The sequence below is a fragment of the Rhipicephalus microplus genome, chromosome 4 (assembly GCF_043290135.1).
Source record: "Rhipicephalus microplus isolate Deutch F79 chromosome 4, USDA_Rmic, whole genome shotgun sequence".
NCBI lineage: Eukaryota > Metazoa > Arthropoda > Arachnida > Ixodida > Ixodidae > Rhipicephalus > Rhipicephalus microplus.
This window is the reverse complement of record NC_134703.1, coordinates 20,145,725-20,171,444: the sequence shown is the minus strand read 5'-3', so window position 1 is coordinate 20,171,444 and position 25,720 is coordinate 20,145,725. Positions and strand designations below refer to the sequence as shown.

The 25,720-nt window shown below is 45.2% G+C and overlaps 1 protein-coding gene across 3 annotated transcripts in view; it reads right to left on the bottom strand.

Annotated features, from left to right (window-relative positions):
• Window positions 1–23,794, bottom strand: part of LOC119171673 (persulfide dioxygenase ETHE1, mitochondrial) — a 33,529-nt gene extending 9,735 nt beyond the window's left edge. For 2 of the 3 annotated variants that reach the window (XM_075892248.1, XM_075892249.1), the window contains exon 1: window positions 23,576–23,794. In XM_075892248.1, coding sequence (XP_075748363.1) covers window positions 23,576–23,779 — 204 coding nt within the window. In that variant the 5' untranslated portion in view covers window positions 23,780–23,794. Of the gene's footprint in view, window positions 1–1,276; window positions 1,520–23,575 lie in introns of those variants that run through there. The other variant, XM_037422468.2, reaches the window with a different exon arrangement.
• Between the last annotated feature and the right edge of the window lie 1,926 nt (window positions 23,795–25,720).

Here is a 25,720-nt window from a genome sequence, read left to right as displayed (position 1 = left end):
TTTTATGCACTGGCGTGCTTTGATATTAGTAATACCAGAGGTTTAACGTCCCAAAACCGCCATATGATTATGAGAGATGCCGTAGAGGAGTGCTCTGGAAACCTTTACCTTTTTACCTTTAATCTTCGTCCGTTTCCCTTCAAAAAAGAGCCGACCGACCCATTAACGGGAGACCCTTCCTTTACGCACGCCGCATGCCGACCGACCCCTTACGGGGAAACACTTTATTTACGCACACCGTCACGGACCCTCCCGGCACCGCGGCGACAATCTTGGGTGGCCCGACACACGTCGAGAACTGAACAGCACGTAATAAGAAACGTATGTGGACGTACACGGACAGTTGGTTTCGTTCTCAGTGTTGACAGTGGTTCTTCCTCTTTTTTACTTTCTTTCTTTTCTTTCTTTTTCTTTTTTTCTCCCCCCCCCTTTTTTTTTCTAGTTCCCTCTCACTTTCGCAAACATGTTTCAAGGTGAGAGGGACGCGGCAGCAACCAAGTTTGGAAATTCATGTCAGTATAACTCATCCCCTGATGAAGGGAGGACCCCTCTCGAAACTGTTGGGAAATAAATATATTTATCCTTGTTGACAACGCTCCCGTTGTGCCATATCCCATATATATATATATATATATATATATATATATATATATATATATATATATATATATATATATATATATATATATATATATATATATATATATATTTCTCGTCTTCGGGAGCATTGCGTGTCTGGCACGTGCAAGGGATTACACGCAAGCTCTGGGCCAGCTGGTTTACGATTGCATTTCAATGAGATTCGCTCTCACACGGCGATATATATAGAGGTGTGTACGAATGTTGCTACGGCCTCGTTCTCAATGGTGTGGGCCGGCCATGGACTGCATACCAGGGTTGGTCACGCGAAATAAATCTTTTGAATTTCAAGCCAGTCATGCACTGTGTGAGGTGCAAATATTTTATTGCTTACTCAAGAGTAAACCCTGCATCTCAGGTGTGAGATTAAGATTACCGAGGAGAGTAAAGACACGGCACACCGGGATGACTAAACCGTTTTGTGGCATCGTTCATGATTCGTCGGCAATTCATCTCGCCATGCCCACGGTGGTCATGGAAAAAACAAACAACTGCGCCGCTTCTCTCACGCACTGCATAAGAACCTGGCTTAATTGGCACTGGCAGATTTCTGAACAAAAGAGTGACGTGATTGCTAAGTATGCGTCATCGATAAAGATACCTCTTGCGTTGCTAACAAAGTGTGAACGTGTCTCACCTGTCTGAAGAGAAATTTACTTTGTGCGCTTGCGCTGACCGAGAGGAGCCGCGTGAAACTTGAAACGTTTGATGAATGATTCGTTGCTCCTCGATGTCTGCTACAAAAGGGTGCAATTCTTGCTACTCGCAAGAATTTCGAAGTCATCAAGCTGGTAATACCTATGCGAGCATCAATGTAGATTATTCTGCCACGGTCCAGCTTCGTCTTCCTCTGCCGCTGTGATACTCCGTGAACCGCTCCTCATTATCCGCACATTGGCAGCAAGCGGTTGACGTTTAGGTTTGAAAGGTGGCGCCACCGGTTGCTAGTGTGATTGGCAAAAAAAAAAAAAAAAGTGACGTCAGCGCAGCAGCGATAAACACTAGCTGAGCTCGCTGATAACATTGTAATTTTTTTTTTTCGTACAGGCGATTGCAGTATGTGGTCGAGTGGAAAATCCCGGTGTAACCCTGGACGGTTGGTGGTGGTTGTGGTTAGAAGGCGCCTGATTTCTGCAGCCCGCAGCTGTGTCGGAACGGCACATACGTTCACTCAATGGGTGACGAGGAGTAGAAGAAGCTTGCTTTCCTCCTGTATTGAAGGTGGGAGAGAGCTCGCAAAAACGGCTGATATAAAAACGCAGTTGCTTCCCTGATGAAGAAAAGTGCTTTCGTGAAGATAAATATGTCATCGAGTATTTCTTGTTTGGCGCAGTTTATCATTAACATCAACTGACGCAATGATATTGTAGCGCCGCGCCACTCTCGTCCAGTCGACCAGAGAAAAAGAAGAGCGTCTCATGGCTCGCGATTGTGCGAGCTGGTTAGAACGTTGTTGCTCTAGAACGGCCGCGTCAACCATCAACTTCACTTCTCCCTGCTCTACATTTTATGATAATGAAAACAATCAATCCTCCAGTATTCCGTTGAAATGTTTAACGAGAGAGAGCTAAAGAGACAGGTTTATTTACAGAAAGGCAGAGAGATTGGCCTGAACGTTAGCCTGCTGCTCTACACTGGGGGAGGGGAAGAGAAAGTGTGATGAATGATGGTGGTGAGATTGAGAGGTGAATATATACAATCCTTTCCAGCTGAGAAAGATGTTATAGTCGCGTATGTGTTGTCCAGTTGCTTATAAAAAAGCTATCACCGCTCTTATCGGATCGCAGTGTTGGTGTCAGGCCAAAGGCTCAGCACGGTCTCATCATTTAATGACCTACTGCGAAATCATTCAGTAGAAGAAATCAGTGTTTGCTGTTCACGTGACTACGCTGGGCAATCACAAAATATGTGCTCACGTGTTTCTGGCACATCACAGTGTTCACAATTGGGACTGGTGTCACTGCGGCCGATTATATGTGCGTATCGTCCTGTGTACGCCGCACCAAGACGAATGCGGTGGATCGTACTTGTGATGTGCCGCTTCAATTCAGGAGGGCATGCGGAATATCATTTCCGGGTCTCATTTGTTAAGTCGCCAATGTTGCCGTTCCAGTTTGGTCTAGTGCTGAAGTGTGTAGCTGCGCATCACGCAGCGAAGCAGGGCGTTCGTGTCAGCTCGTGAAAACGCAATGCGTACTTCAGGGGCACTGTATAAGAAATTTTTAACCAGAGCTGCTGAAACGTGCAGCCCCGGTTTTTATCACTGGGATTATTCCCTACAGTTCAGTTATTTGTTTTAAATTATTGGTTGCGCCTGTCCACAAACCTTGGTTGGTTTTTGCCACGCAGTGGCGAGTAATTTGTTTTTTCTGTGTCGCATACGCGATAAGAGTTTTTGCGAACATTGGACAGATGTGGAAGGGTTGACAGCGGAGCTAGCGGGTATATATTCATAATGAAATATTGGGAGTTCAAACTAACGGGATACTAGAGAGGAGACAAACGAGCACAGACTGAAACCTGGTTTATTCAACGAAGATAATATATACCAGAAAGACAAGAAAGGAAAGGAAAACACAAGCGAGAAGGTTCCACTGTGATCAAGTGCTGTCCAGAAACGAGATTTCACAATCTAACATTCACATAGATGGTGAGCTGACACAACAATCAGTATTCTTTTTTTTTTATGAAAAAAAGGCTTCCGCAATCTCTCTTGTTTCTGTGCCACGATGGGTGTATAATACATGTGTGTGCGAAATTTGAGGTACGCAGCCACTCTTTGTGCAATCGGCGAACAAATGTAAACCCGGGGCCGACTTCAGCGCATTGCAGTATTCTCGCAGGCGAAGCGCGCAATCTGCCCAATATATAACTTGCCACAAGACAATACAATAAACGACGTTTGACCGACAATCGGTGAAACAATTAGTGTGCTTAACACCGCAACTTTTATTCACGAGGCCGGCTTTCGTTATGTTTTTTAAGTCAATTCTATAACACATTTTCTGTAATTTTCTACTGGCGGAAAATACAACGTAAATGTTAAATTTTTCTGCACATTTTTTTTTGTAAATCTTATGTGAGAACTCATGCACATACGGGATTTCGTTTATCCGCATCTTTTATGGGGCATCGCTTTCCTTACTTCATGCGCAATACCTTCTGAGCGGCGAAATTGAGAGCATTAGGCGTAAAGCGTGCCTCTTGCAACCTAAATATTTGATTTGAAAAAAAAAAAAACACACCAGTCATTTTGTGGTAGCAAGATTTCATTACAGCAAAATTAAGAGGGTTAATCGCAATACCCGATTTCACTACTTTAGAATGCAAAGAAGAGTAGCTATAGGATGGGTTTCTTTGAACGGGGAGAGTAAAAGAATAGCACAGGTGATATGCCTGAAAAGATAATTCAAGATCGAGAAACTGCAATATGTTATCTTGGGGGACCTCGTGCGCGAAACGCAATGCATTCCCTTTTTAGTCTAAGGTTTCTATAATATTATCCCGGTTTTGTTCCAAGAAAGCTGAATGAACGAGCATAAGGTAATCGTTCACATACCTGAAGACATTTTCAAAGCCATATCAAAATAAATTAGGAATACGTCACACAGGACTGCTACTACACGAGAGCCGATACTATTAATTCCAGACTTCTACGTATTACGTTCATTTGTATCGGCTCTGTACCATTAAAATAATTTACGTGCAACTCTATTGCTTTTACATTGCAGCACTTTAGCACGATTAAGCACAACACTAAAGTGCAATATTTGCTGGAATGGCAATAGTTTTAAGCAAGTTTTAATAAAAGGGAAGACGGCCAAACCACCACCCGTCTAAAATGAAGACAATACTCAAACTATCCGTGCAGGAAAGAATGGAATGAGGCAGCAAAAAGAACCACGAACTGAACACTTGATCCCCTCATCCGTATTTAGTCGAGTAAGGGCCTTGACTATTACAGACATGCTCATAATTGCGACTTCTAAAACATGATTTTTTGTTTTGCTGACGCCTCCAGACTACTACATTATGCTATCTAACTATAGCTAATAGAGATTAGCTTTCATCGCGGTACTCGCAGTAGCTGTCAGGAGTGATCGAGATCGCTGGCTTGACCCAAGAGAACCAAGAGTTGTTCGAGAGAAAGCGATACTCTTTATTAGAAGTACAGATGTTTTTTTTTTTCGGCCTAAGAGTGTTTCACATTACTGGGCAAAAGAATAACACCCCAGCAAAGGCTTGGCTGGGGCGCTTGATTTAAAATGCCCGCCACGGCTGCTTCATTTCTCTTTCTTCGGAGCGTCTATAGGTAGCGCGCGCGCATAATCCATTTGAAGTTGTTCAGAAAACCGGAACGAGGCGTCTCTCGAGGTCGTTAATTGTTACGTTTGCTGTTCCATTGTGGACATTTGTTGTTGAACATTCGCACCACTATCTTATAAGCGACCTCAATATAATCAGTTGTTTCTCTATTCGTTTCCTCTCATCTACACTTTTACACAGACGGTGATATTTTTCGTTAATACTACAAGCTTATGCTTCGGTACAGATTAGAAGTCCGAATGAAACTCGCCGATCACAAATTTGCAAATAAGAACAATGTGCTTAAAGCGAGCAGCTTTAGCCCTCCATGGTAGAATGAAATTCAGCAGGGAAAATGTGGAAGCTATATTTACTTCACAAGTGGCAAAAACCTCATGCGATCTCAGACAGCGTATTTTTCGAAGTACCGTTAGTCGCAGTCTTCGTGAGGCACTAGTGCATCCAATAATCGATGCGATGAATGATGAGCACGCGTGACGTTAGATATAGCTTCGCCACTGCGCGTATTGGTTACGAGGGAAAGGTTGACTAAAGGAGGTTGTGGAAAAGAGGGAGCCTCTGTTCGATACTCTAGAAAATGGCTGGACTTTAGCGTGGGTGATTATAACCGGTGGAAACCGAAGATACTATAAAAATAATTGAGGCTTTTTGAACTGTGCTGTCCAGCGTTAGTTAGTAAACCCATTGATAGCACGCCTAAAACAAAGCGTGATGGTAGAAAACAAGGCTCTTTCATGAGTAAATGTACTTATATTTTTTATTATTTACAGCTTCCACGCTTCCTCTGCAGAATGGCAATTGAACTGGCGAACCTTGCAAAGCTGCACGAGTCTTAGAAGCAGCCAGTGAGAGAATTGAAGCCTATCAGCGGCAATGATAGATCGAGCAAGGTCTCCAAGGGTGGCGTGCGATGTTGTGCCTCTTTTACTTCTGTTTTTATTTACTCTACTCGGCGCCCTTACTCACATGCACTGCTCATATAAAGCCAAGGTTCCTGCTGGCCTTGCTTTTGCATGTGACGCCCTCTCTATATTTTTCTGTTATTGTTTTTTACCGTGAATTGCGTGGTTGGTGTCTTCATTGCAAGGTTGTTCACTTATCGGCGTTTTCTCTTAGAGGAGCTAGTAGTAAACGCCACGACCGTAACATTACAATGCATGGTGCTAGTTCCTACACTATATTCATTAAAATATAATGGCAAACTACAGTGATACGTACCGAAAAAGTGGCTTGAGTATTACGCACCTCGATGGGAGTAATAAATAAAGCCCCCAGGGGACAAATTGTGCGACTCAAACGAAAATTAATGCGTCCTTGCAGGTTTGTCGCAGTAGTGATATAGCGCGGTGCGTGGTGCAGAGACTATAGCAACACATATAGCTTTAATAACAGCTGTGAATTCGACAAATTAAAATTATAGGGGACATCAAAAAGGAATGATGCTTTGATTCATGATTACGTGCCTCTAGCTGTAGCTAGTTTGTACAAGGACCTTATGGAAGTCCAGCTGTCCACGTCTGCCTGTTGGAATCCTGCAGAAGCCATTTGCGTGTCTGTGCAGGAACCTTGTGAAGGTATGACGAGTTCGTACTCGTGACCTTTTTACCATAATTGCGCAGACTGAGAGACTTGCACGTGAGTGCGACCTTGGGGTATAACTAGTGGAGGAGGTTGCTTGTTTACCTGTGGCCACCGTGTATACAGGAAGAACCTTTTTGGGCCGTAACAGGGCACCGCAAGCCGTAGCTTATTTTTAAATGACGCAGGCTAGCCGTTTTCTTTCAATTTCATCCTTGGTTTTCTCACGTGCTTGCCTCGCCTAACCTGCGCAGACGTCTTCACCTCACACATGCCTTCATTTCTTCTTTTCTCTTTTATATCACCTCCGTAACTCATGTGCCTAACGCCACCCACCTTTCTCTTTTTTTTGTTTGTGTTTCTCTTTTGGAAACTCGAATTTTTGTGCCCCGCTTCGTCGTGTGACTCAGAGACCTGTTTTCGGACCCAGCTTTATTTTTACCCGCTCGCGTCGGCGTTCAAGTTGCCATTTTTTTCTGTTTATTATTATTTTTCATCTCCATGCCTAAGCCATTGGATCACCACCACGCGCTTCCGAAGGTCAGTCAACTCTCGGAGCTGACGCGATGAGTGATTCGTGGGCGCCATGTCTGCTGCGTGTTACGTATAGAGCGCGCTCCAGTGCACGTGATACTGCATTTCTTTTTGCACTAAGACTGCACATAACTTTTTTCTCTGCGCAGTACAAGAGTAAGCGTTAGGCTGACAGCAGTTTTAGAAAGAGAGGCTACTATGCCGTACAACTATACCACATAATGTGACGGCTTTGACCAGGTGTGCAGCTCAGTAAAGGCTGACATTTTATTTTGACATTGAAGTACATTATTGCATTTCGCATCTATCGATATCGACACTGCCGTGGCGTCCGGTTACAATGTCATTTTTTATGACTTCACGCTCCAGTATTGACAGTTGTGATGGCGTCAGGAATCCGATCAATTAACATGGCTTCTTGTGCGTCATTAATGCAGCTATGGAGCGGAGCGCCGGAGGCGACGTCGCGGAATTATCTTGCGCGGAGACGGTGACAGAAAGTTCATACCGTGTTGGATACAGAAGAACCGCAGCTACCTTTTAAAAACACACTGTTTCTACTCTTTCAGTCTGCTCTCACGCTTACCAGCATGTTCTCTAGACTCTTGAGTGTTTTGACTTTCGTTTGACTCTAGAAACACCTGAAAATATTTGTGTTAGTACCCTTTAAAAGCAAGACGGTAGTAAGACAACGTAACAAAGCATATCCAGTGAGCCTACGCACTGCGTACAAAGAAAGAGGGAGATGGTTCACACTTCTCTACTAAATAAAGCAACGGAGAGGCCATATAAAGTAAGCAAGCCAAAGCTAGGAGCCCTAGCTACTAAATCCACATTTGCGAGGTAGGAAACAATACATGATCAACATAATAGGAAAGGAGTGCACTGTATATGAACGCGATTATCGGCGTTGTAAGCGGTGCCATGGTGATTATTATTATTATTATTATTATTATTATTATTATTATTATTATTATTATTATTATTATTATTATTATTATTATTATTGTTGTTGTTGTTGTTGTTGTTGTTGTTGTTGTTGTTGTTGTTGATGCTCTTCTGCAGTTCAAATAGTGCATGCAGCCACCGCTCAGGAAGCCTGGTTTTGCGTTGTGCTTTAAGCACTGCCACGGATTTTAAATAATTTCGGGTTGTTGCTCTAAATGAAAACAAGAGTGTTGAGAGCCCTATAAAGAGTGTCGTAGTGCTTGATAATGCATTCAAAATATTCCTGATACTGCTACATTAAAGCAGCTATATTGGTTTGGGTATCGACGGGGCGGCTGCTCAGTGACGAGTCAACACAAATGTGACGTCACGTGAAGACTGCAACTTGGGACATACTAGCAACAGCTGTCAGCTTTCTGTCAAACACACATGGTTCACGTGAGAAACGACGAGTGATTAGTCGCCTTGAAATTCGGGCAACGATTCGAGTTGCGTGCAGGGGGATTTCGCAAAGCCAACGAAGTGCGTTGACCTGTTTGGATAATTTCCGTTACGGCGAGGCTGGATTTGTAGATGGCAAAAACTTTAAAATCACAGTACGAGGTTTTATACGTGTTGTCTGGTTCCGGTCAGTGAAGAGCACTGGTAGTGCACACCATGGAAACGAAATATGTCCTTGTGCGGTTCCTCAAACTCGTGTTAATGTACTCGCTTAAAACAAATGACTTGTGGAGAATAAAGCTACACGAGCGGTAGAACATTTTGGAGCTCTGCAACAAGGTAGAACGACGGGAAGCGAGCCCCGCCACGGTAGTCTAGTGGCTAAGGTACTCGGTTGCTGACCCGCAGGTCGCGGGATCAAATCCCAGCTGTGGCGGCTGCATTTCCGATGGAGGCGGAAATGTTGTAGGCCCGTGTACTCAGATTTGGGTGCACGTTAAAGAACCCCAGGTGGTCTAAATTTCCGGAGCCCTCCACTACGGCGTCTCTCATAATGATATGGTGGTTTTGGGACGTTAAACCCCACAAATCAATCAATCAATCGGCGGGAAGCGAGATAATCGGTGGGTAACGCAGAGAAGATTGTTACTGTCTCTCAGAACTAAGCATTGTGTTTCTTCACTCGTTTGACGTCCGCGATCCTTCGCGAAGCTGCCGCGGCGCGACCTCCATCGTGCCCCTTTGTTTTCACGGCCACGGCTGTTTCAGTCCACCGGTGTGACACTCTGCCAAGCGTCCTCACTTGGTCTGAGCACTGGACTACTAACCTAGGAGTGTGCTAATTTGAAGGGCGCCTCACGCTGTCACTTTTGCGCATCAGGTGTTCAGTCACGACCCACCCCTCCCCGCCCCTATATTTAGATCCTTAGGTATTGGTACTTTTATTTATTTATTTATTTATTTATTTATTTGCCTAATTATTTATTATAAGCCGTCTGAAAGTAGCGTGCTTTTTGAAAAAGAGAAATATCAAAATATGTCCTCTCTTTCGAGCAGGAGGATGCAGTGAAGAGGTTCAATGGTGTCAAAATTCTCAGGCCGCTGTCCCACGTTTTGATATAACAGCATAGCCTGCGAGCTTTTTACCATCCACGTTCTTTTTTAGACGCAATGACGAAACTCTTACGCGCAATAAATGAGGTGATCCACGCATGCTTCGCCCTCGCTCACTGCCCGTGCTTTTTCTAGAGATGACGTCATGTTACTGCGCAGTTTTGCGCTCCCGGGTTCGGACCGCTCGATGGGGAGCTGCCTCTTCAAGGCCGCTCCGCGGCGGAAGCATTGTCAGACAAGGAAGTGGCCACGGCAGCCAAGCGCATCGACCGCTACCCTCCCTTGCCGATACCGCCCGCCGCTACCGCGCTGCATTGCGAGCCGCGCAGGCAATGTTCTCTCGCTGGAAAAGTTGGATGCCGGCTGCGGAAGATGTCGCCCCTGAACGACGGCGTTTCTACGAGGCTGCTCACGCTCGCAACGCAGCTCCGCTCCGTATTGTTCGGTGGCGCCATCTCTCGCTGGAGTAGTGCAAACCGTTCGATACCGAGGCGGCGTGTCTTGGCAAATGGTCTAGGGCGGTGCCCCTACGCGCCCTACTACGTAACACCCGTCCAAAGGCGAAATCAGCGTCGCTTTCAAGGCGTCAGTGGCTTCCGACTGTCGGCACTCGGTTACTTCAGCACGTTGGCAGTGGGGACGAAAGTTCGACTGAGAAGTAGCAAGAGGGGAAAAAAAAAAAAAAAAAAAAACAGGGGCGGCCTCTTTGCTCCCCTCCCGTCTTCCTGCAGACATAATCAAAACATCATACATAAACATCATACATAAACTTCGTTGGAAGTGAGCGCTGTGTGTTTGATGCATGGGTGTGTGCGTGTGTGAGTGATCGTGTCAAGTTTTCGCGCTCTAATTAACTTTTCGAAATGATCTACCAACTAGCCCAACAACAAGTTCTCTTAGAATACATTTCTCGCTTCCCTCTTGAAGAAACCGCAAAAAAAAAGAGACAAAAATCAGGCAGGTAATGGGCCCTTGAATGGATGGATGCTATGAGCGTCCCGTTTATAACGGGGGGGGGGGGGGGTGAAATGTGTGACATGTGTCCGGACAGCGCCTCCAGTGGAGGTCGCCGAAATCGAAACTGAGGGTCAGTGGCCTCTGAAGTTGTCAGTAGAAAATCTCGGGGGCCAGGTACTTTTTGTGATAATTTGCAAATGTCGCCACCCAGTGACCACCAAAAAGCGTGGGGTGCGTGACGTCATTGCGCATGCGCAGGCTAGTCTCCTGAAAAAGGCCCATTGTCACGAATGTCTCACTGGGCGCAAGCCACACTTGGTTATGAATGAGTTAAAGTATTTTCTTTTCTGAATTCTAAACTTCTTACATGTTCTTCATTCAACGTAAGGTCGGTTGTCATTGATGATGGCCATGACTCATTTGTAAATGTTCCGTGGGTTGAGCTCATGATTTTCCTTGCTTTGTGTAGGCTGCGGTGAATTAATGTTTAATTTGGCTGGCAGACAGCGAGACGTAAACTGAGCTCGTGCGCTTACTCACTGGCAGAATAATTTACAAGCTTCAACATGGAAAGACACAAAATAACGAACAAGCAAACGGGCAAATGAACGGGGAAAAGATGTGTGCTAAATAGTTGATCAAAAGGCACGCGGCCTTTCTCGTTGAATTACGGCGCGTGTGATAAAACGTTTGATGACACCTGCTACAAGCAAAATAAAAAGAATGCTTTATTCAGTGCGCTGGCGCGCCCATAATACTCTATAGTAGGGCGGGATGAAAGATAGGACTATACGGAAAGCGTCCTGGTGGGGGCACCGGACGCAGGTTTCCGCTCGACAGAGTACGCCGTGACTTCCTTTGCGCCTTTTTTTTTTTTTTGCAGTATTGTGCAGGTAACTGCGCGCCGCACTTCAGCCTTTGTAGGTGTTTCCGCAATCAGTTACATTGGCCTCTCTAACTGCAAGAGAAAGGAATCTTTGTTCATCGTAACAGGTACCACCCTGTGTTATTGAGTAAAAGTAAGTTACAGGGTATCTTGCACATTTGCTTAAAGCCATCATGAAAGGTAAAAGCTAATTTGTTTTTATTCTCAGTTGACTGTATTGATACCGCCCGAGAGATTCCCGCATTCAACGTGATTTAGCACTGACTCCCGGATCGGAGAAACTATAGAAAGTTTTCTGCACCTCTCTCTTCTTTTTGCAGCGCCTCCATGATATGCCCCCAATTGACCAAGACACGAGCCGTGTTTCAACGTCGTAGTGGTAACGTCCTGATGAGACCAAGATGACGTCACAAAATTTCGAAAATGACGATTTCTTTGCGTCACTCCTGCAGACTCCCTCGGTCACTCTTTGTTCTGGACGGGGTGCCTATAAGGCTTTCGCCTTAATAAATTACACCATGGAAGCACCATTAAAACATTACACCATGCAATAAGCGTTGATTCGTTCATGAGTACGAGGAAAGCATGTTTTTCTTTTTTTTATTGTCAGAGTTTAAGAAGATGCTGACGCACAAATAGGGCGCCGGCTACTCCTTATCCCTCAAAGATTTTCTCAAGAGGAGTGCTTGACTTGTAAATGACGGGAGACAGCTAGCACGGGTGAAGTAGGAAAATAACACGAGGATAACAGATCAGTGCCACCAAAGATCGCACGTCGACACAGATTCGTCTCACATCCCGACCCAGAAAAAGGTTTCGAGATGAGTGCAGTCACTGTTTTGACTTGACACACATATGTGGGGGCAAAACTGGGGAGGCAGATAACACTACGATGAAACGAGTGAAGGTGGAAAGCTTCGAAGAACCGTTAGCTGATCAATTCAAGACTGCATGAATAGCGGGGACGGGTTAACCAAAGTGGACAATATTGGTTAGTTATGGGGGATGTATGCATTTTCAAATCTTTTTTAAGCAGCGCACCTAACATTACATATCAGGTGATCATTCTAATAGGAACTAGTGCACTGAATAAGCATTTATGATTTTGTTTGGGTGGGACAGAGAAAAACTTTGATTTTTGAAACCCAAGTCCGGGTCTGGTTTTTGAGTGGGGGTGTTTAGAGACCATGCATCAATGGCGTAGGAGGTGCATGCATCATAGCACATTCATTTGTTTCCGTTTACGAGTAGACTCAATATGATTATGTATGCTTTCGAGATTTGCAGATTGTCAAAGCCGTCTAAAGAATATTATACCGTGTATATTCATACTAGCATGTGTATTTATATAAGAACTAGATAGACACCGCGTTCTCGTGTATTTCAGAATTGTCTGCTCTGCTTGATAAAATATAAGGATGGAGCAAAATTACAAATAATTTCATTCTCTCAGCCATATGTAATTGCGTAAGGCACAACAAGTCAGGCATCCGCCATCATTCGCGTCCTCCGAATTTCCCGTGAGCGCGCACCCTACCTTTCCCTGCTGCTCTATTAAGACTTTCAGCAAACAAGATTTCACAGCGTGTAATGTAACGACGGAGACGTGCTAACGCTATAATATAAACATTTTCTTACTGTTACGATGAAAGTGGGGGTTAATTAATAGAAAAGAAACTGAAAAGGCTTTGTTACACGATTCGCGTCAGGTAATGTTCGATTAGTCTTGGATATGGTTTCGAAAACAGCAGCTCGCACACCTGAGCTAAGCTGACGTGCTTGCTGCGCAGGTACATACCTACACCACATAGCCTGGTTCGGATGAGGTTGGCCTCGAAGAGTGGGCAAATGCACCAATGAAATGACAAATCGTGAATAATCCCATCGGTTATACAGAGAAGTGTTCTTCGCACGAATTCGAGCCGTTGACAGCTGCTATACTGAAACCAAACAATGCGGGACAAATACCGCAAATGTAAAAATACTTGAGTGATCACTCCGTATATGACCTCTAAAGAGAGAGAGCTGACAGCGGTCATAACTCAACACTATAAGCGACAAACTGCGTTCACCACTAACGGACAGGCTATTAGCACACACAGTTACGCTAGGTACAGGAGTGCTTTGGCTTGAATGAATTTCCTTTGAGTTTGTTACTTTTTGTCTCTTGTGCAACGTTGGCGTGCTTCCGTTACACGATGGTTTTCGTCCTTGCAATAGCGAGCATTTATTGTGACTAACGCTACACTACTCGGAGAAGGCATGCAAAAACGTGATTAGCAATATATGCACTCCCGTTTTATATTTAGTCTCGCGGCTATCACAATGTATCTGTTGCACAATTGTTGTTTTTTTCACGCTAGTGCAGTGAACAAATGTGGGGACATTAAGCAATCGCTCAGTTGGCCAAGCTTCCGCTCCGAGACGCGAATAGCCTACTGTTCGTTGCGAGCCGCCAAATGATGATGAAGGAGCGAGGAGGACGTATATACCCCTGCGAACATGACCTCGCCGATATTCACTACATATGTGTTTTTGGCGAGTGGTGCTGTCACCCATCAGTAGGCCACAGCCTTTGTGAAGACCTGTAGATGATGAAGTAAAGAAATGTATCAAGGATGTTAATTGTATGACCGTTTCAACTTTTTTTGTTTTTGTAATTGTGACATAGATGCAAAGAAAGTAAAGTGGAAGAAAACGCAACTCGTCGCCGTCAGGGACCAAACTTGCAGGTCACAAGGTGGCGTATGGCGGAGTATGAACGTCGCAGAGCTCTATTACAAGAATAAGCTTAATTACTTTCTATACTGCTTCTTCGAGTAGACTATAGACAATCCTTGACATCTTGCAGATTCGTCCTTTTTTTTTTTGCCGGTATTGTAACGTATGCAGCGTAAGCGTGACCAGAAGCGACTCTGGGGCAAAGGGGGTTCAAAAACCCCTCTCCTCCCCGGATCTTTGGAAGTTTATACATACATACATACATACATACATACATACATACATACATACATACATACATACATACATACATACATGCATACATGCATACATGCATACATACACGCATGCATGCATGCATACATGCATGCATCATACATGCATGCATGCATACATACATGCATGCATGCATGCGTACATGCGTACATGCATACATACATGCATACATACATGCGTACATACATACATGCATACATACATGCGTACATACAAACATACATACATACATACATACATACATACATACATACATACATACATACATACATACATACATACATACATACATGCATACATGCATGCATGCATGCATGCATGCGTACATGCATACATACATGCATACATACATGCGTACATGCATACATACATGCATACATACATGCGTACATACATACATGCATGCATGCATACATGCATGCATGCGTACATGCATACATACATGCATACATACATGCGTACATACATACATGCATACATACATGCGTACATACATGCGTACATACATGCGTACATACATGCGTACATACATACATACATACATACATACATACACACATACATACATACATACATACATACATACATACATACATACATACATACATACATACATATAATAGTTCACAAACGTATTTTTTGCCGGATATGGGCGCGTGCTTTTCCTGACAAGGTGCTTTTTTTTTAAGATTGTAGTCGTCCGTCAACAATTACATGCAGATGGCAATATATGAAGCTTCGTGCGTCTGCAGACTGCCTGCAGGAAAGCTATACACGTTAACTAGACACTGAAGTATCTATAAAATATAAAATGAATCGACAAAATGAACTTTTGCGGCCACCGATCGGTGCAGACCAGATGGCCGGAACCCAGCGCCCAAGTACCTTATTAAACGGAGATTAAATGAAGAATAAACGAAGTTTAATTAAACGATGAAAAATCTACTCATTGATTATGGCTTGCTTATTCACGCCAATTATGATATTCTGTTTACGACTGTGGTATGACGCTAGCGTACAATCAAAACTGTATAGGCCATGCAAAGTTGCTTTAATGTTTTTCGTGGCATTTGCGTCGCAGAGTAGAAAGGTTGGTAAGCAGGCCATCGTATTTCCAATGTTTTGCTTCCCTCTAAGCCGCGCTACATGCACTCGTGGCTAGTGTACACATGTGCGTCCTCTAAAACACAGCTGCACCTGAACTCACATGAAAGGCACAAAACGACTTTGCGCAAAGCGGGGCTGTGCAAACCGGTTGAAACCAGTTTCGCGTGCTCGCTCGCTCTCTCTCTCTCTCTTTCTCTGTCTGTCCTTTATTCTCGGAATAATGTACAACTGCCTATTTCTGAGACAGTGTTTTGTTTTGACACAAGTGGTTCCGCATTGCGTGTACACGCTAGAATGTGTGTGATGTGCGTTCCGTGCCAAAACAAATACGATGGGCGCGCCAGTATCACATCCGTGCGCAATCTTGAGTAGCCCACGGACGATGTTACTCACACTCGCGTGCGAGTGAGTCTGAAATTGGACATCCCAGTTTAATCGCAAGAGCGGAAGTCAGCGTCACGTGGCCACGATAAGTCCGAACTGGGTCTGAGTCAAATGTACCGTTATCTTTCCTGATTATTGAGTGCATCTCAATGTGTTTTTATCTGTGTGGCAAGACTCGCTAGGGCCCAATGCTTCTACGGGGGCTTTATAGGTTGATTTAGTGTGAGTCAAGTGACAACGATGTAGCCTTTTGATGTTAAGTGCAGTCATTTCCGGTGACATGCAGGGTGATCGCTGTCTGAAGAGAGCGTCTGGAGAGTTGAGGTTGTAGTGAACTTATAGTTCATATAGTTGTTATAGAGCTTATAGTTGATATATATATATATATAACGACAATGAGAGATAGAGGAAGTAATTAAATATGTGAAGCTCAACGTAACCTAACCGCCCGAGTACATGCGGTAGTCCACCCTTGATTGCGGAAAGGGGAGCTAATGATTAAAATTAAGAAAACAAAATAAATCGTCGGTTGATTACCCTACATTGCAGAAATGGAAGGGGGAGCAATTAAGAAGAAGTGAAATCTTAAGATTCACACTAAGAAGAGGGGGGCAGATTCATTCCCATACCTTCAAATTAATAGGGAAAGGGGTTGTAGCAAATACCCCCCCCCCCCGCCTTCTGAGCACGCCCGCGATCATATGCCTTTTTTCCTTCCATGGTGTACGTGTCACGGCTTGTCATAGTATAAGTCAAGTGACGAAGAAACTCATAATGGCCGCGAAATGACGCTGTGCTTAAATACTACCTTGACTTTCGTGAATGGCTCCGTAATTTCCTGGTCACTTTGTTGCATGACCACCGAATCGTCGCTGGCTTTTGACTCCGCGCTGTACATATATATACGGAGTAATTTACGCTTTCCGGATCCTCGTTCTATTTCAGTGAAAGCACGAGTTGTGCTCGTGCCCACAGGACGCTGACGCTTCACGCACAGAAGATACGTGGGAGTCCCTTACCACCGACTCGGCACAGCAACACCGGGTACTCCCACGCACATCATTCGAGGCCGCGGTGTCCCAAGGGAGCCCCGCCGACCTCCTCTAAGCAGCGTAATCCGACCTCTGGGCCGGTCCGCCCCCCCTTTTTTTTGGGTGGGGGATAAAGTTTTGATCATGATCATCGAGCCACGAAAAACAACACAGCACACGCGGTCGCGCTACCGCGTCTCAGACGCGGCCTCGTGCTCGCCAAGTTCGCGAACGTTCCAGTGTGTTCGGTGGACACCAGGCGACGCGGCAATCGCCCATCGAGGAGAGGCGCGCGCGTGCCGTGGTCCACGTCCTCCTGCCGGCGGCGCCTCTGTGTCGCGACAAAGACTCAGCTGCGCACCGCCAAGTCCCATGACCAAAATCTCGCGTGTCAAGCGCGCGCGCGCCAGCGCTATTTTTGAGCGCCTGGCGTCGCTGCTGCAGCGAGTTTCAACGTTTCTTTTTGCGCCCAACGCCAGCTATCGCCGTCTCCTGAATTCAGGCGCTGGAGCCGACCACGCCAGCCGACGACACCAGCGACGCCGTCCAGCGTACCCGTGACCGCGCCGGCAGGCTATACCTGCCGGTCCCGTCGTGGGATTAGCCAGGTGCGCGATTTATCACGTTTTGCTGGACCCAATAAAGGTTTATTCACTCACTCACGTCTCCACGCAGAAAGGAAAGAAAGCGCGAGTCAGTGTCCCTAATATAGACACAGGTCGTGGTATTGCATCGATTGTCATCGTGCCAGTCATTGTAACGTGCGTTCCTGTTGCAAATGCCGTGGCTAGAGCACAGTCACGGCGGGAAAGTATAGCAAAGTTTCAGGCGGCAATCGACATAGTGTTATAGCCTCTCACGTCACCGGAGGTTCACTTCCTTGTCCAGATAAAAAGTATCCTTATTATCACATGCCACATGTTGGCATGTTACCAAATCCGCGGGTGGAATTGCATGCACCGTAATTAGTTTTTTTCACACGATAAGAGAAACAAAAACATGGAATGGCGTACCTTTTCTTATTGTACAATCAGACTGGGCTACATTCCTGTCGATCATAACAGTTACAGTAATGAACCAGGACCTAACGTAGCATTTGTAAGACTATTTTAACTATATACACTAAGTGATAACACAGTGTTTACTTAACACCAGCGAACAATGTGTTGTATTTGGCCGTGTGCAATCAATCAACTTATTCGCCGTAATCAGCTGAAGCAACCCAAGTTTGGTACGCCAGCTGACACATCCTAATCACGTACACGAGCTCTCGTATCGACAACCAAGCTTAATTGCACCAATGGAGGGGGTAACTATTCGCATTTGCGAAAAACATTCTGACTGCTCACAGAAACTTCGTTCTTTCTCGTACGGATCAGGCGTGGTTGCCGTGTTTTCCTGCTTCGGTGCACAGTTCCGTGTTCGCTGCGGGAAGTTTTGTCGACGACCTTCAGGCGTGCTCACGCATGAAAGCGGTGTGTACGTTTGCGGAAAAGTGTATCCAAGTTCGTCCTGACGTCGGCACTTCGTCGTGACGCCGTACAGTTTTCTGGTTACGAGAGCGCTGGTTATTAGTTCACGGCCGGCTAATTATGCCACGCTTCACGAACGTCAGAGTGCCAGAAACACATCTGTTGAGACAAGATAACACGCCACTCGATGCATCGGACTCGTCAATTCTCCTAATCATGCAATGAATAAGATGCATATATGCAAAGTCCAGGCGTGGACTACATTTCAAGTGGTCATCGAAGGCTGTTGACCATAGGCGTGTGCACTAGTACTGCAGGGTGTCCCCCCCATGTCACCTCAGAGGAGGCGGGGGATGCAAAGTGGGACGATGGCCGTTCGCCCTCCCTGAAGAGAAACCTTGCACGCGCATATGTTGTTGACAATGGAAGTGATGATTCAAATGAAAGACAATTCAGTGGCCATGGAACTTGGAGATTGAAATTTATAAATGATTACGAAGAAAGCATTTTTACTTCTCTAGTGCAGAGCTGGCACGTCAAGTACAGTTGTCCTGGGCGCATCAATGCGTTAATTACCTCACGCACCCGAATTAACCACCAAGGTTGGCTGTCCATCTTCATTGAGGGTTGAACGAGGGAGTTGTGGGGGAGGGGCACAGTGAAGTGCAAGATTTCATTCGACTAAAGACGAGAAAGGGACGACAACGTCGTTCGTTCTTCGTCTTATGTTCCTCCAAATATTGAGCTATTTTCCATGCTTTTGGCAGAACTTACTACAAACTGACTGCACATTTATGCTGTACATTCATGTGACACCATCCAAATTGATCCAACAGGAGAGATATACTCAAAAACACTTCTCTTTTCTTGTGTCCGTGCATGCAAGCTACCTTCTTTTGCCACGAACCCTGAGTCATCGCTTTAAGTGCAGTTCCTACATCCCTTATTTCGCTTCATTGCTCCCGATTGTCTTCAGTGCTCTTCCTCATTACAGGACAGCTGATGGGAGACATGCTCGGTCTATCCCACCCATCTCCCCGATTGTTTATTTCGCCCTCCCGACCTGGAAGCTTCAGTTCAGCGTGAGGTCAGTGTAACGACGAAGGCGACCCACCCGTCGAGAGAAACAAACTGCGCTCGTCCAGGTCGGCCTGCGCGCGGCTGCCGCCTCGGTGCGTGCACGCAGTCGGGGAATGCGTCCAACAGTGCGCGGAAACTTTCCAGAGGAAGTCAGTCAGTGGAGCGTGCGTTTGAGTCAGGCCGGCGGCGAGGCGGTCGGGTGGCGGCGGGTCTCTCGCATTACCGTCTCCGGTTGCCTGCCCTTGCGCACGGCACGCGCTGCGAGCACGCGGATACGAAACACTGCCTGCACGCCGCCCGGATTCCTGCGCCGTGCTCTTTGGTCGGGTGACGCTGATGCAAAAGAAGGGACAGCGAAGCGCAACGCTGAACCACTGTCGATCGCTGATGTAGACCACTAATCGAAACTGGTCGACACTTGTAGACGTTGTTGAAGACGTTGCCACGAAGAAGCCCAGTAGTCTGGAATCAGTAGCGTAGTGATTGGGGTGTACAGCTTCATCTTCATACAGCGTCATACATACAGCGTCATAAGTAGGTTTGATACCTCAAAGCAGGTTTGAGGGAAGCTTGAGGCCTAAAAGACGGCCACTCACTCCAGAGAACAATTAAAGGTGACAAGACCCAGTGGAGAAAGACTTGAGTAGACAGGCAGACAGAGTAAGAAATTTCGCTACAAAAAAAAGGAGAAAAAGAAAACATCATAGGCGATAGTCACTCATAACTATGGCCTGCCGTGACTTGCTACTACACCGCAGTGTACGGGGAAGCGAAGTAACAATAAGTGACGTTATTGAAAAAAAAAAAAAGCGCACGTACTACGCTATCGTCCTCTTCAATGCGGCATCTCTATAGTCATGGGCGTAGTCCAGGGCAATAATAATAATAATAATAATAATAATAATAATAATAATAATAATAATAATAATAATAATAATAATAATAATAATAATAATAATAATAATAATAATAATAATAATAATAACAATAATAATAATCACTCTGCTAAAGCTGCTCATGTAACCCCTAAACTAGCTGGTCAGCTGTCAAAGGCGGTTTTCACTACTTTCCTGCTTGGGAAAGTTAAATCTTTCGTATTCATCAAATGTCTTGCGTAAAAAGTTTGCTTTGTTTGCAACGGAAAAAAAGAAGACTGTTTTAATGCGAGTATGTGATACAATTAAAAAAATCAGGGTCCACAACTATGTTTCGATTTTTATCGCGAACGATGTAGTATATGGTGTACTATTGTTTCTTATGTATCACAATGCACTGTCACATCTCTTTTCACATATGTATTACATTTCTATGTTATTTTTAAGTACTATGTGTTCGTGGGAAATCACTAGTGTTGTTCAACATGTTGCAAGTTTCTAGTTTCAATTGAAATGGTGTATTTGCATATATGCTAAACATCTGTATTTATGTTGGTTTTAGTGTTACTGCTGCCATGTGAGGGCCTTCAGGCACATTCAAGTTGTACTTTGCAGCTTTTCGCCTGAAGGACCCCCAACAATTTCGTTGGAAAATAAAAGCATTTCTGAAATAAAAGCATTTTCTGATAAGGATGGGGAAACTCATTGATTTGTTTTGTTGGATAAATGCATTAAGCGTGAATAGCGTCATGCAAAATTTAGAGCCAGAATAGAAAACGTAGCAAGCGAATTGACTTAGACGATAAAGTTATAATAAGGTTCTCAACGTCAGGAACCATTCGTAAAGAGACACAATTAGCAATCAAATTTATACTTGTACGTACTTGCACTCCTTCTAGATAAGTACGAAAGTAGGTTCATGTTTCGCGTTGTGAATAGCTAAGGGAGGACGGATCCTACCATCTTGTCACACAAAACTTCGCAATGACTTTATGTTATTCCTGGAAACACTATCCCGCTTATTTCTAGCACAAAGAATGTCCGAGTTATGAAGTACCTGGTAATATTTCTTCTTTTTCGTGCGTTGTGTCAACGCGTACTGTTTTGTTTTTCACTCCTTTATATGCTTTGGGGATTTAAAAGAATATTTAATAAAAAAATAAATGAATAAACAAATACATAAATAAATAAATAGATGGTGACCTTGACCGCAGTGACATTCCGGTTAACGAAACGCGCTTTCCCAGAAAATCACACAATGCTGTTCACACTCGCATCTTCTTATGACCAAGTAATGAAATGAACCGTGGTTAAAAGAAGAAAAAAAGCAAACGAACAATAGAAAGCCCCATAGAAATCAACAGTAGGTGAGTTCAAACACACGGACGAAGACGTCCGCTTGTGTCTTGGTCCTCTGTGTTTGGGCGTTTGCGATGTCTCGAATCTATATGCCAACTATTCCTCCACTGTATATATAGCAACTTCGTAGCATTGTTACAGAGTGCGCAATACCACGAACGCTTGGGTCCAGGGCAATTGTAAACCACTTCTGACACTGCAAATATTCTCTTCTCTGAGAAAATTTTTCGAACACAGCGGTAGGCAGAGAGAAGCGTCTATTTGTGGAGATGCTTTGTCTACACGTAAGCACTTCCAGTGATCGCGGATGTTCTGCGGGTAAATGGCACCTCTTGCGCTGAACAAAGCGTGGAAGTGAAGTTGTCTTGCCCATTACAGCGTCTAACAGCATCTTGTCTTCCCTATGATACTTATTAAGAATGCTTTCTGTAAAACTCTGTTCTGCCATCAGCTACCACTTTAATGCCCCCAATTAAGTGCTACTATGTAATAATAAGCTGTGAATTTACGCTCGGCATCTGACACGAAATTCGAGGGGGTTTAATCCCGGCCCCGACGGTCACATTTCGGCAGAGGCCAGTATATTGTGCGGTTTCGGGGCACGTTGAAGAACTCCAGATGGTCTAAATGGCCGAGGTCCTCCACTGCGGCGTGCATCATGATCATATCGCGGTTTGGTGACGAAAAACTGCGAGCGTTCCTATGATACACTTTCCCTTAATGTTCGGATTGTGTGGCCGGAAGCGATTTGCTATCATGCTCTTCATTCATCCTGCCTTCTCTGAAGTACTCTGATATAGCAGGTTCCCGAAAGTTCTGCATGTACTTCCATTTCGTAATTCTGCCATACACCCCGGATTTGACGCGCACCAGGGATGTCGTCAGGAATGGAGCTGCGTATAGCTCACTCACGGCATGATTGATATGTGGAGATTAATTTACCGAAACCACGATTTGATTATGGTAGAAACCGTAGTGGAGGGCTCCGGAAATTCCGAACACCTGGAGTTATTTAGCAGGCGCCCAAATCTGAGCAAACGGGCCTACAGAGTTTTCGCCTGTATGCATCGAAAATGCAGCCGCCTCAGCCGGGATTCGATCCCGCGACCTGCGGGTCAGCAGCCGAGTACCTTAGCCACTGGACCACCGTGGCAGGGCCACCCACGGCATGGACTGTGCGCAGCTTGTGTACGGCATGTTGGACCACAGCCAATACCGCATTGCTTGGAACAACCGCTCAGCCTGCATATGAAGGGGACCCAGCCTTAAAATGAACACGCTACATTTTTCCGTCGGTTGGGAATGTGCCACTGCATGCGCATTGGTATGACAGACTTCCATGATCACATAGTTGCAATCAAAACTCTGTACGGGATTCCCTATAGGTCAAGAACACACACACACACACACACACACACACACACACACACACACACACACACACACACACACACACACACACACACACACACACACACACACACACACACACACACACACACATATATATATATATATATATATATATATATATATATATATATATATAATGACATCAGCAAATAAAAAAAATGAACAACGGGAGCTCGAAATCATGTCGAGTGCCTAAATAATGTGTAAATTGCGATGAATAAAAGCTAAATAAAATGAAAATTCATCGGCTTTAAATAGGCCAGATGTGTTCCCATTTTTCTGCGCTCTTCCTGGCCTATTGAATTTCATGTCCCGCGAGAATGGAAAGATGAACTTTTTTGCTCGTACCTCGGGCCTATAGGCACACGTGGCGACATCGAGAAAGAAAACGAAATTGCGCCATGCCACGCACACAATGGAAGATTGATTACTTACCGGGAGCATGCTATAGCTGTCTTTGCGGTGGAGAATGCTTGTTGTACTGAGAAGCCTTTCTGCTGTGGTGGCGTCGGTCCGCCGCAGCCTGTCGCATCGAGTGGGAGCCCGCAGCTGGCTGTCTCTGGTCGCGCTTTGACACTCGAGACAGTTCAAGTTCATCCTGGGCACGTCCTCAGCTTCTCGATACGTGACTTCGCCCATGTATAGCCTTAGCAAGTGCATAAGTTCCATTGGCACATATGCGAGGAAGGTGCGTGTGGTTCGTTCGCACGAGCAATAGTAGTTGCCTTTCAGTCGCATGTAATATGTGCCGGCTCATATTCTATAGTTATATGCACAATTAGGTGGTATTGTTTACAAGGTCGTAACATCTAAGGTGAACACCTAATTAGTAGTCAAGACCTCATAGACGCTCATGTTTAGTACACAATTAAAAAAGATATTGTTTACATCGACGCCATGATTAGACAGAAGAGCGCGTTTTTTTCGTAACGTACATTAAATGTTCTAGTTTTACCGGTTTGAATGTTAGCGAGGTGTCAGCGTTTGCTGTGATACTCTGTACACGGTGAATGAGTTCGCACTTCTTGAGAACGTCTCATTCGTCGTCCGTGTTTACGGTGGTTTTCCTTGTAGCGCAGCGCCCTCAGAACTGCCCGTGTCAAGCGCGATAGTCTGCAGCATATACTGTTTTCAAGTATTTAGGTAAACAGTCGAGACGCATAGCATCAAGTCCAACAACCTGGAAGCATCATTTTATAGCGCATAATAAGAGCAGTTAATAAGAGCAGTCTGTCATTGGCCATCCACAATTTGCGAGCGTTGAGTCTCAAATGGACATATGGATAGACGGATGGCGCAAAATCTGCCGTATATGCTCTATATTCCATCGCTGCATCACCGAGAAACATTATAGCGGCATCTAAATGAGAGTGCATGTGCGATCAATCACCAACCACACGTCTCAGCGGTTCCTTTGACGGTCTCGGCTTGAGCAACTCAAGCTGATTCGAGCCATCTGGGTCAGACTACGTTTAGACACATGCACTCATGAGCGAGTGGGAGGCGTCGGGAAGATGGGATAATGCCAGTGCCGTTATTTGCACGGCATATGCTTGCGTTTACCCCACTCCCCGGGTCTTGCTTCGAGATGTAAAGAGAAGGCCCGCCTGACTGCCGTGTACTCCGCGTGCTTGCGTCAGTGTGATTCGATCCATTTTCACGCTGCTGTTGTCGCCGTGCGCTTAATCCGACCGTGCAAATTACGCTCGGATAGATCAATCTGTCAGCTCCTGATTGCCTGGAAGGCCTTCCTGGAAAGTTGCGTGAGGTCAGGCAAAGAAATGCACAAAAGACAGAACTAAATGTATGTTGAGACATTAACCACTTGGTATTGCGGTTGAATGATTAGCTTTGGGAGATGGTGCGCTGAAATAAAGACGGAAATGGGGTGGGGATAAAGAGAGGGCAAGAAGAGAGAGACGAGAAAGAACAGAGTGCCAAGAGATGTATATAGTTGTGTTCAGCAACCAAAGTCATACAAGAAGGTTGGGTAAGCGATGTCTGGGGCCGACTGTCTGCGCTCCGGTTCCTTCGTCCTATCCGACAATACATGACCGCGCTCGATGGAAAAGGAGCGTTCCATCCAGCGCGGCCGTGGCCAATATTGCGGGTTCTTTTATCTAGTGCGCTAACATTGTTATTTTGAAAACGACTTTGTTGCTTTTTTGCGCCTGGTTTGCGGGCGGCTATTCACTTGGCGCTCTTTCATGTGGACCGTCGCCACTGCCCACTTTTTCGAGGTCGCTTCGAAGCCACAGTTTTTCATACACGCTTCTCAACGGGCTGTTAGTAGTTATAATGATATGTTGAGTTTGACGTCCCAAAAGCACCATATGATTATGAGAGACGCCGTAGTAGAGGGCTCCGGAAATTTCGACCACCTGGGGTTCTTTAACGTGCACCCATATCTGAGTACACGGGCCTACAACATTTCCGCCTCCATCGGAAATGCAGCCGCTGCAGCCGGGATTCGAACCCGCGACCTGCGGGTCAGCAGCCGACTACGTTAGCCACTAGACCACCGCGGCGGGGCGCTGTAAGTATAGTATAGTTACGCTACTCGGCAACACATCCTGGCGA